Raw genomic sequence first — 12628 nt, 5'->3', positions numbered from 1 at the left:
CTGGAGAGGATGGGCCCAGGCCTGACCAGGATGAGCTACAAGAGGCAACTCCCAAACATGCTAACCTACCATAATCTACAGCAGTGGTTCTCAACTGGGCACAATATTCCCAAGGGACATAGTAATGTCTGGCGATGTTTTTGATTGTCAACTATGGGAATGCTACTGGCATCTAGTGGGTACATGTCAAGGATGCTGCTAGACACCCTACAATGCACAGGACATACAACACAATTATCTGGTCCAAGTTGTCAATAGTAGTGAGGTTGAGAAACCCTTCTCTAGGGACAGTTGCCAACAGATTATGGAAAGGAGACCAGTATAGTTTAGTAGCTACCTGTGCAACAGGAGGACAGACCATGCCATGACAGTAGAAGCTTATCCAAAATAATAGGTCAAGAGGTGGCCCGAAGTCTATGAAAACACACTAGGCAATGTCTTTTCAGTGCACTTACATATATATGAATAACATCTGTGATTCCCTGCTTCTCCCTCAAATTTCTGACCTTCTGTTGAATATTCCCCAATTAAGCCTAGCCAGTGTTCTGACCTTTACAATGATCGTAGTGGACTGCTCTTTCGGGGATTTCTTAGTCCCCAGAATCTCATGCAAGGAATCATTCCCCACTCCCATCATTTCTTCTATATCCAAGGGCACATCTAATCCTACACCCTAGACTTTCTATGTCAGTAGACTTCCAGGTTTTATATTTTGTTCTTAAATACATTAACCACTATTTTATTAATGATATTTTTATACCCTAACCCCCCCATACGATACCATGGAATGCATCCTTGTATTTTGTTACCCATGAATTCTGATGTTATATCACTGAACTATCTTTGAGTAGAATTCTTAACATATGAATGTGAAGAAATGTGTATTTCAGGTAAATAGGTCCATAAAGGTCTCCATGCCAGTGTGTGCAGGGGGGTGTATAAATATTAATATGTTTGTGTGTATACATGCATATACATACACATATACATACATATACATACACACATCTATAAAATCATTAAATTTTTTACTTAGCTTTTAAAAGGAAATAAAATATAGCTACTGTGTATTTAGTCTTAGACAGCAAAGCAACTTTTAGCAATTCCATTATTAACGTAATAACACAATTTGGGCATAATGTTGTACACAAGTAAAATCCTAAAAAAAAATTTTTAAAGATCCACCTTCCTGAGCCTTAAGCTTAAATTTTTTAAATTAACAAAAAAGTCAAACACCCAAATTCACCTAAATCATACATTCGTTCATATGGAAGTTATTAATGACCTGCACACATGCAATGTACTTTGCTATGCAATACAGGTAAAAAGATACGACACAATCCGTTCCCTCAAGAAGCCCCCAGTTTCCCAAAGTCAGCATGTAAAAAGAGCAATACAGTGAATAAATGCTAAAAATGCTGACACCTGTGTTGGCTCCAAGGCCAGCATGAGCAACGACAAGGAAATATAGGAATGATGGAACGTGTCACAGGAGGGGAGGAATAAGCCCATTTGCTATTCGTCCACTGAAGGCTGTATCCCCTGCCAGTGTACTGTCCTTATACAAAAAGGCAGTGCTTGGGGCTTCCCTGGTGGCACAGTGGTTAAGAATCCGCCTGCCAATGCAGGGGACATGGGTTCGAGCCCTGGTCCGGGAAGATCCCACATGCTCTGGAGCAACTAAGCCTTTGCGCCACAACTACTGAGCCTGTGCTCTAGAGCCCATGAGCCACAACTTCTGAGCCCACATGCCACAACTACTGAGCCCGTGCTCCACAACAAGAGAAGCCACTGCAGTGAGAAGCCCACGCACGGCAACAAAAAGTAGTCCCCCCGCTCTCCACAACTAGAGAAAGCCCGCACACAGCAATGAAGACCCAATGCAGCCAGAACTAAAATAAATTTAAAATAAAAAAAATTAAAAGGCAGTACTTGTGACCCAGCCTCAAGAGACAAAGCGTTGACTGGTCTTCCTCTCTCGTGATCATCTACTGGGAGATGGCACATACTATGGAGTTGATTGGCTAGATTCAGGGGTCCAGTGTGTGGCCAAGGATAGAAGGTAAGAATTGAATCTGCAGGCCTGGGGGTTTGTTAACTTCAAGCTCTGGCCATTTGTGCAGCTCAGCCAGGACATCAGAAAAAGGATTTGCAAGTTTTCTATCAAAGGGAGTTATGTTGCACTGTAACCCAAACCCAGTGAGATGGCTCCCAGCACACCGAAATCCCCTTGTCCTGAGGCACCCTGTCAGGATAAACTAAAAGAGCATCAACTAACTCGAACGATTTTTGTTTTTAAACCCATCTAATTTAGAGAAAAAAATGGAAAAAAAACTTTTAAATTCAGACCAATCAAAACTAAGTACAACGCAAAGAAGCATGTTAATGTGTACTGAGAGAACCCCTTCCATTAATGACCATGACCCATTTAGATGTATATTTTACACTGTGACCTAGCACACCCATAAATGTGCATGTGCACCATGCACATGCATAACAAGTTTCACTCAATACTTACCATTACTATGGGTGATGCATTCTTTTATTTTTGTAATGTTGGCCACAATCCACTAAATTTCATGACCTACCAATGGGTCACTTTTTTTTAACAAATACATACATATAAAATATAAATTTAAATTTATATATGTGTGTGTGTGTATAAATAAAATCAGGATACAGTAAATGCCTGGCATATCAATACCCTGTCATGTAATTTTCCTTCCATTATGGTACTGTTCATTTGTTTTAGCCATACTATTCCCTCTATTAAAGGTACACAATTTCTGTGACAAAAAAACAAAAATATCCTACCCTTTCTTTTGTTACTACAATCCTTTCTCTGAGGTATTACTTTATCAATGCCTCTGGCTTACTGAATGGTTTTGAGAAGGTCCTGTTTTATTCTGAAGCTCCTTTTTTTTTTAGCATACACATCTTAACTGGAACTTGATTTTTTAAATTATGTGCAATATAGTCATTAAAATATTTCTCTAACCAAACAGCAAAGCAAGTGAAGGGAAGTAGGCCTAAATCAGGAAACTCTGGAATGAGAAAGCTGCCTCTCCTTTTATGGAGAAGGAAACAGAACCCAAAGAGATGAATCCGCCACCCTATGCCCTGAACTAGCTGGCTGCAGACACAGGTGAGGCCTCAGAGGTGCCTAAGAGCCAACATTCGGGCCAGCAGCACTCCTCCCACGTCACACTGCCTGCCCGAAACCCACTCGCTGGACCAAAGGACCCCAAATCCACCTCAGATTGATCCCCTTAGATCAAAATAATCCCACGATACAACAGTTTTACTAGAAGCAACGTGACTGGTCAGGGGTCCTTAAATCCGTTTTTGAACTTGCCAAATCCCTATTTTTAATTCCTCTTTCTTGTTATCTATTTTAAAGTAGTTCATTATTTGTTGCCCAGAGAGGGACAGAAAACATTCACAAGTCAATTTAGAGAGTCAATCACAACTGCAGCAAAAGTTTTTCTCTAAGAGCAAATTAAAACAAATGCCCAAAATATTTCAGTCATCCTTGTCTCTTATGGTTGAGACCAGATTGTATCCTCATGTATGTGTCTGTGTATGTGTGTGCATGTGTGTGTGTGTGTGTGTGTATATATCTCACAAGTTAACCCTTTATCACACTAGTTGAGAAAATATGTATGAAATGTGGCAAAGGGCCAAGATTCTAGACCTAGTCTAGGCCTACCCCACCTAACCCACCTATATACAGTTACAAGGTGGGCTGTGGGAAGTTACTTTCCCTCTCTAAGTCTCACTTTCCTCATCTGAAAAAGTGGGTAATAATGGTATTGACCTCAAAGGCTGATTCTAAGGATTAAATTAGAAAATACATTTTGATGTCATTAGCACAGTGCTAAGAATCCAATATGTGTTAGCCATATATAAAAATTCTTATTTTATGATGATTACATACTGTGACTGATTTTTTCCTACACTGCACTAACATGCAAGTTGCCATGGGGTTCTATATAACCAAATAAAGAATCTGTAATTACTTCCAAATGTTTTCATATTAAAGCATAAAGCACTGAATTTGAGCTTGAGGCTCTTACACAGAAACAGAATAACACAAACTTATATTCTCTGTATCAAAATGGAGGCAAATATCTTATCAACTAACCTTCACCATCTTCCTGATGCACTTCCCTTCGCCTCCCTCTTCTAATCTATAAAGGAGCATAATGCTAAAAAATTACTATTCAGAATTTGTTGTAAAGTTAAACGCATTGTTACAAGTTAACATTTTATAAAACATCAGCAGTGACAGCAAGAAATTACACTCCTGTTAAAAAGCAAGACTGCCAACCCTGGAAAGCAGGAAAGTCAGTCAGATCTAAAATGCTGCCCTAAATTTGTTTTTAAGAAACATAATACTGGGGCTTCCCTGGTGGCGCAGTGGTTGGGAGTCTGCCTGCTAATGCAGGGGACACGGGTTCGAGCCCTGGTCTGGGAGGATCCCACATGCTGCGGAGCAGCTAGGCCCATGAGGCACAACTACAGAGCCTGTGCTCCGCAACAAGCAAGGCCGCGATAGTGAGAGGCTCGTGAACAGCAGTGAAGAGTGGCCCCTGCTTGCCACAACTGGAGAAAGCCCTCGCACAGAAACGAAGACCCAACACAGCAAAAATAAATAAATTAATAAATTAAAAAAAAAAAAAAAGAAACATAATACTAATACTTGATTCTTCATAGCAAAAGAGGGCATAACGATTTACCCCTTAGATAACAGAATACAGAGTATAATCCCGGCTCTGTAAAAGTTATTAAAACTCCTAGTGTGTTCCATTTATTCATAGGTATTAACAACAACAACAAAGTCCATGATCAAATAAGTTTCACAAAAGCTGATGTAAAATGTTAAACAGGTGTTCTAATGGCCCTACTTTTCAGTCTTTTGTAAGCTAATACGTATTATAAAATACCAGAGGAGAGGTATCCGATGCAGTATCTTCTAATGTTACTTGTCAATAAAATGTTTAAGACATTTTATAAAATCATATATTGTACTAAGTTGTTTATAATATAAACATATAAAATGTTTATGAAAGAACATCTCACCAGTGTCCAAGGACTTCACCCAGGAAAGAGAGTTGGATGCTTGGAATTACTCAGCCCCTTGCCATCCAGCCCTAGACACCACTGCTTTTTGAAACTGTTCTTTCTTACCAGCGACCTCTCAATCATCCAACCGGTCGCCTCTCCCCAGTGCTCATCTTTGTGAACTTTCATGACACCATTGATCACTCTGCACAAAAATGGCTTTGAGAAACAGGAGGATGACGTAGTTAGGAGCTGGGAATCTGGCTGTTTGCTCATGGAGCCCACGTGCCACCATTTAAGAAGTCCAACTAGCCTCTTAAGAGAGTCCTGGCTGGCCCCCATCCGTTCCAGCCTCCCCAGCTGATGTGCCAGATGGTCTAGCCCCTGATGAGCTCCCAGGTGAGCACAGCTGCCTGAGTGACCCCAGCCAATGCCACACAGAGCAGAAGAACCTCCCAGACGAGCCCAGCCACCCCACAGAATCAAATGTGTCTTTTGAAAGATGAAAGGCCTTTTTCTCTGCCCAAATTCATTGAAAAGAAAAATAAAATGTTGAACTCCCTGGGGCGGGGGTGGAGGGCAAACTTCAGTTTTCCAGGACTCAAGCTACTGGCTCTATTCAAAGAGAGGAGAAAGAGCAGACGGTATAGAGAATGCCGGTAGCAAAGGGAACACACAGATACGTAGAATACTCGGGTTACCACGAGAAATGGAGCCACAGCACCACATGGGCACACAGAACACAGTGCAGAGCATACTAGCGTGAAGTGAACGCTTCTAAGGAAACTAAAAATAAAGACACCATCCTCGAAGACTGCCCAGTGAAGAACTACCTAAGCAAAAACTAAGAACTTGGTAATAAATGCCTGATGTAAAATGGGGTATCTCAGCATGGACTTATTCAGTACAAAACTATGTCCAGGGCCTCCCTGGTGGCGCAGTGGTTAAGAGTCCGCCTGCCGATGCAGGGGATACGGGTTCGTGCCCCGGTCTGGGAGGATCCCATATGCCGCGGAGCGGCTGGGCCCGTGAGCCATGGCCGCTGGGCCTGCGCATCCGGAGCCTGTGCTCCGCAACGGGAGAGGCCACAACAGTGAGAGGCCCGCATACCGCAAAAAGAAAAAAAAAAAAAAAAAAAAAAAAAACTATGTCCAACCCACATTAGGAAGTTCTGTGCTAGACAAGTAGCAGTGCTGGTACTGGTTAAAAGCCCACTATTCCTTAAAGAAGAGGGACAAAACACTAAACATAGACAACCTACTGTATATCCCTTGGAGTTTCCTTCATCTCATCTTCTTAAAGTCCTGTATTAAAAATAAAAATCTCTAGCTCTTATAAAAATTTTTACTGGTAGAGGGGCCTCCCTGGTGGCGCAGTGGTTGAGAGTCCGCCTGCCGATGCAGGGGACACGGGTTCGTGCCCCGATCCCGGAGGATCCCACATGCTGCGGAGCGGCTGGGCCCGCGAGCCATGGCCGCGGAGCCTGTGTGTCCGGAGCCTGTGCTCCGCAACGGGAGAGGCCACAGCAGTGAGAGGCCCGCGTACAGCAAAAAAAAAAAAAAAAAAAAAAATTTTTACTGGTAGAAAACATATTTTGATTTAAAAATCTGATATTCAAAATTACTTGAACAAGTAATTTAACTAAAAAGACAATAAGCAATTTTTTAAGAGCTCAGTCTCAATAGAATTCAAAGAAAGGCAATTAATGAATGTCATTTTTCACCTACTGAAATGGCAAAGATGTTTTTAAAAGTAAAGGATAAGGGCTTGCTTGGTGGTGCAGTGGTTAAGAATTCGCCTGCCAATGCAGGGGACACGGGTCCAAGCCCTGGTCCAGGAAGATCCCACATGCCACAGAGCAACCAAGCCCATGTGCCACAACTACTGAGCCTGCACTCTAGAGCCTGCGAGCCACAACTACTGAGCCCGTGAGCCACAACTACTGAGCCCGTGTGCCACAACTAATGAAGCCTGTGTGCCACAACTACTGAGCCCACGTGCCACAACTACTGAGCCCACGTGCCACAACTACTGAAGCCCACGCACCTAGAGCCCAGCTGTGCTCTGCAACAAGAAGCCACTGCGATGAGAAGCCTGCGCATCGCAACCAAGATTAGCCTCTGCTCACCACAACCAGAAAAAGCCTGCGTGCAACAACAAACACCCAACAGAGCCAAAAATAAATTAAATAAATTTTTAAAAAAGTAAAGGATAAAATTCAGCCAAGTTCAGGGAAATTGCTAATGAGTTAAGTGCATGTGTACAGCTGCTCTGGAGGGTTACGTGAACTATTCAAAGCCTTGAATGTGTGCATATGATTTTGACCTACAGATCACTTATCAACAATTTTCCAAAGGAAATAGTTTAAGGATTAAATGTTTTAGTTTTAGGATATTTACTGCAACATTTCTTACAACAGTGAGAAAAGTTCTTGCAAAAGCTTCCGTGTACAGCAATAAGTGGTAAAATGCATAACATACAATCTATACACCAGCATGCAGTAGGTCTCTTAACTGAACTCCGCTTAACACATTCACACAACTCCCCAGGGCCGTCCCTTCCTGCAAGGCAGCTCAGGGACCTCACGGGGTTACAGGCAGATCTGCAAAATGCTGTACTGAAGGGCCAGGTGAAGCTCAGGATGGTAGTAAGTACAGCAAGGGGGGCGAGAACTGATGCTAGCAAGCTTATGGTGCAGCATACACTGGGTGCCATGAGTCCAACTGCACACCTCCAGAGTAGTTGTTTGTTCCCATGACTATTTATGCCAGAAGTGCTCATTCATATTAACTATGGTTTCAATAAACATTAAATTAATACAAATTTTTTTAAAAGCACTCCAGCCAATTCTGAGACAGAGCCAAGTTTGTGACCGCTGTTCTAGAACCCACACTCAAGAATATTTCTTTCCTGGGAGGACCTTTTCAGAGATGAATTTTTTCCCTCTGTGCAGCCTGGTTTCTCTCTCTTCTGAACTTGATCAACTTCCCATCCCATCAAAGGAGAAACTGGGTCTTGGCTGCAGACTCGTGGGAATACGTCCCTTTGGGTTCCTAGGTGGCACTGTGACATTGGGTATGGCCTCCCTTGCTATCAATACATTCCCAGCTTTACTGTTTACTTCAGAACCAGGTAGTGTGAATCCCAGCACCACCATCTACTAGCTGGGGGAGTCTGAGCAAATTATTAAGCTCTCTGTGCTTCAGATTCCTGAGTGGCCAAACCCCACGAGCGGGTTACAGAACCTACCTCATAGTGTTGGTGGAAGAAGTAAACACATCAAGTGCTTAAGAGAGTGCCTATCTAGCACGTGGCAAGTGCTCTGTGAGCATATGTAATTATTATTACTGTTCATGTTGGTTGGTTTTTTTTTTTTTTTTTTTTTTTTTTGCGGTACACAGGCCTCTCACTGCTGTGGCCTTTCCCGCTGCGGAGCACAGGCTCCGGACGTGCAGGTTCAGCGGCCATGGCTCACGGGCCCAGCCACTCCGCGGCATGTGGGATCTTCCCGGACCGGGGCACAAACCCATGTCCCCCGCATCGGCAGCCGGACTCTCAACCACTGCGCCACCAGGTAAGCCCCTGTTCATGTTTTTTAATCAGATATATAGGGGCTGCCCAGCCATCAGAGTGTGCTGAAGAGCTGTCAGGTGAATGGAAGAATGAACACTTGGTCCTGTGTCTCCTGTGTTCACCATCTGTGAACACCTCCTCTTGGCATGGTTCCTTTTTTTTTTGATACATCTTTATTGGAGTATAATTGCTTCACAGTGCAGTGTTACTTTCTGTTGTACAGCAAAGTGAATCAGCCATATGCATACATATATCCCCATATCCCCTCCCTCTTGAGCCTCCCTCCCACCCTCCCTATCCCACCCCTCTAGGTGGTCACAAAGCACCAAGCTGGTCTCCCTGTGCTATGCGGCTGCTTCCCACTAGCTATCTATTTAGTGTATATGCGTCAATGCTACTCTCACTGTGCCCCAGCTTCCCCTTCCCCCCACCTGCCAGTGTCCTCAAGTCCATTCTCTATAAAGCATCTTTATTCCTGTCCTGCCACTAGGTTCATCAGTACCATTTTTGTTTTTAGATTCCATATATATGTGTTAGCATGCAGTATTTGTTTCTCTATTTCTGACTTACTTCACTCTGTATGACAGTCTCTAGGTCCCTCCACCTCACTATAAATAATTCAATTTTGTTTCTTTTTATGGCTGAGTAATAATCCATTGTATTTATGTGCCACATCTTCTTTATCCATTCATCCGATGATGGACACTTAGGTTGCTTCCATGTCCTGGCTACTGTAAATAGAGCTGCAATGAACATTGTGGTACATGACTCTTTTTGAATTATGGTTTTCTCAGGGTATATGCCCAGTAGTGGGATTGCTGGGTCATATGGTAGTTCTATTTGTAGTTTTTTAAGGAAGCTGCATACTGTTCTCCATAGTGGCTGTACCAATTCACATTCCCACCAGCAGTGCAAGAGTGTTCCCTTTTCTCCACACCCTCTCCAGCATTTATTGTTTCTAGATTTTTTGATGATGGCCATTCTGACTGGTGTGAGATGATATCTCATTGTAGTTTTGATTTGCATTTCTCTAATGATTAATGATGTTGAGCATTCTTTCATGTGTTTGTTGGCAATCTGCATGTCTTCTTTGGAGAAATGTCTATTTAGGTCTTCTCCCCATTTTTGGATTGGGTTGTTTTTTTGATATTAAGCTGCATGAGCTGCTTGTAAATTTTGGAGATTAATCCTTTGTCAGTTGCTTCATTTGAAAATATTTTCTCCCATTCTGAGCGTTGTCTTTTGGTCTTGTTTATGGTTTCCTTTGCTGTGCAAAAGCTTTGAAGTTTCATTAGGTCCCATTTGTTTATTTTTGTTTTTATTTTCATTACTCTAGGAGGTGGGTCAAAAAAGAACTTGCTGTTGTTTATGTCAGAGTGGTTTTCCTATGTTTTCCTCTAAGAGTTTTATAGTGTCTGGTCTTACATTTAGGTCTTTAATCCATTTGGAGTTTTTGTGTATGGCGTTACGGAGTGTTCTGATTTCATTCTTTTACATGTAGCTGTCCAGTTTTCCCAGCACCACTTACTGAAGAGGCTGTCTTTTCTTCATTGTATGTTCTTGCCTTCTTTGTCATAAATTAGGTGACCATATGTGCGTGGGTTTATCTCTGGGCTTTCTATCCTGTTCCATTGATCTACATTTGTGTTTTTGTGCCAGTACCATACCATCTTGATCACTGTAGCTTTTTAGTATAGTTTGAAGTCGGGGAGCCTGATTCCTCCAGCTTCATTTTTCTTTCTCAAGATTGCTTTGGCTATTCGGGGTCTTTTGTGTTTCCTTGGTACGGTTTCAGATCTAAAGCTTCCCACAAATCCTTACAAATGCTGTGCCTTTTGTTGAATCCCTTTACTACAACTTTTCATCTAACCTCTGCTAACAACAAAAGCTGGGAAATAGAAGGAGGCAAAAATACAAAGGAATCACATAGGGTTGATGGGATTTAAATAATACAGGGGAATTGCAGTAAAGGTCAGGTTTAAAGAATGCCCTCCAAATGCCCTGGCACGAAACCATGTAGATTGATGGTTGCAATATGTGTAAGAAAAGAATGTGTCCAGTCACATAAAAAGGCATTCAGCCCTCATTTCCTGACTAGACAGGAGGAAACGTGGTAGGTTGACAATTTGTCTTGAAAGTATTTATTATTCAATAATTCTTTCCCCCTCTGCCCCACCCAGCCATTCTCTCATTCTACTTTTCTGATCAACCTAAAAGCTGAATACATCCTTCTTCTCTATGGAGGATGAGAATAAACACTAAGAGCAATACACTCGCTCAGGCCTTCATCAGGAACCATGTCACTGTGGGGCACTGGCCTTTAACAAACACAGTCTTCCTAGGGCTCGATGAGGCAGTCCTTTTTCAAGGTCACCGGTGCACTCATGGAGCTGAAATGCCGCTGCCCATCTAAATACAACATGGACTCTGGAATATAAGAGAGAGAGCTCTGGAGACACGTGCAGCACCTAAGAAAATCACTATACAAACACAAAACTACTTGGGAACACTGGGACAGCAATGAAAATTCAAAACTGGCACCAGGCGTGTGCTGCTGGGCCAGGGAGTGCCTCGACTCCAGCCCTTTGGCTGAACCGGTCCTGACCACCAGTGGCTGCCTGCAGCCGACACTGGCCCTTCAGACAACAGCCAGGCAGGCAGAGCAGCAATGGCCACCTGAATGCCATGAGGCATCCTGGCCTTCAGGGCTGCAGAATCTCAAAAGTACAATCCCCTAAAGATATGCTCTAGGGCTGATGGGCATCAGAGTACTTCCTACAACAATTAAAAGGAGAGAAATGTCTTTAAAAGTTCCCCTCGTTAGGGACAAGCAGTCATTTGCCACTTACCTCCATAGGTTCTGGGGAAAACCAAGGGCACTTCTTTTTCCGACATGAACGTGAAATGAAAGACATTGGTGGTCATATGCTCTTTATCCTGTAGAGAGGCCACCTCACTGTGTACTCTGACTTGAATGTAATTTCCCTGAGTAAAGCAAACCTAAGCGATTATGGACACCATAGTTAGTTAATTGCATTAGGAAGGGGGAAGAAAGCAGTCATAAGAGAAACAGTGGCTTTAGAATATAAACACCTCTCTTCTAGGCCCAAATAATAAAAATTGTATTTCATCTCTCATCACACACCTACCTGCGAAGAAAGAAACAGCAATGATCCAACCTCAACAGGTTTCTGAAACATGATATCATCCACGGCGACTATAAATGGTCGGGAACCACTATTGGGAAAACACAGTACTTGGGGTTAACTGCAAAATTCAGATGATCTCTAGTTTTTTCCTGACAATCAGCTGAAGCAAACTTTAAATGATCAAAGAATAAACCTAGAGAAGGAGGGAATAACCATACCAGATGGTAAGAGATGACACTGTGACCAGATCAGTACCTAAATCATCTTTTCCCTTCTGCGTATCATCACCCCTTTTGCTCAGCAGGCATTTAATGTACTAAGTGACAACATCAGAGCGAGAGCCTTCTAAAATAAAGATCAAACCCACCTGGTACCAGTGTGGCATTTATTTAAAAACACAATATGTTCCCAAACACATCCAGACAGGTCCAAAATGTTTCACTGAGTGAGGCAGTATAAACGGCTTCTCAGGAGTTAAGACTACCTTAAATCCAACTCACCCGAAGTTACAAGCAGTAGCCCATCCAAGTTCATATGCTCTCCTCATAAGGAAACCACCAAAGATTCGATTGAAAATGTTCCGCTCCTACAGGACATAAAATAAATATTAATAAATACAAGCCCTGGGCCTCCCTGGTGGCGCAAGTGGTTGAGAGTCCGCCTGCCGATGCAGGGGATACGGGTTCGTGCCCCGGTCTGGGAGGATCCCATGTGCCGCGGAGCGGCTGGGCCCGTGAGCCATGGCCGCTGAGCCTGCGCGTCCGGAGCCTGCGCGTCCGGAGCCTGTGCTCCGCAACGGGGGAGGCCACAGCAGTGAGAGGCCCGCATACCGCAAAAAAAAA

The 12628-nt window shown here is 43.0% G+C and overlaps 1 protein-coding gene across 4 annotated transcripts in view; it reads right to left on the bottom strand.

Annotated features, from left to right (window-relative positions):
* Positions 1–10762: 10762 nt before the first annotated feature.
* ACOT9 (acyl-CoA thioesterase 9) overlaps positions 10763–12628 on the bottom strand; it is a 28293-nt gene continuing 26427 nt past the window's right edge. For all 4 annotated transcript variants that reach the window (XM_060086932.1, XM_060086933.1, XM_060086934.1 and 1 more), the window contains 4 exons: positions 12287–12372; positions 11787–11874; positions 11487–11637; positions 10763–11064 (listed from right to left, as the gene is read on the bottom strand). In XM_060086932.1, coding sequence (XP_059942915.1) covers positions 10976–11064; positions 11487–11637; positions 11787–11874; positions 12287–12372 — 414 coding nt within the window. In that variant the 3' untranslated portion in view covers positions 10763–10975. The remainder of the gene's footprint in view (positions 11065–11486; positions 11638–11786; positions 11875–12286; positions 12373–12628) is intronic.

This window comes from Mesoplodon densirostris, chromosome X (genome assembly GCF_025265405.1).
Source record: "Mesoplodon densirostris isolate mMesDen1 chromosome X, mMesDen1 primary haplotype, whole genome shotgun sequence".
Lineage (NCBI taxonomy): Eukaryota > Metazoa > Chordata > Mammalia > Artiodactyla > Ziphiidae > Mesoplodon > Mesoplodon densirostris.
Note: the sequence above shows the minus strand (reverse complement) of the source record. Positions and strands in the feature narration are given on the sequence as shown.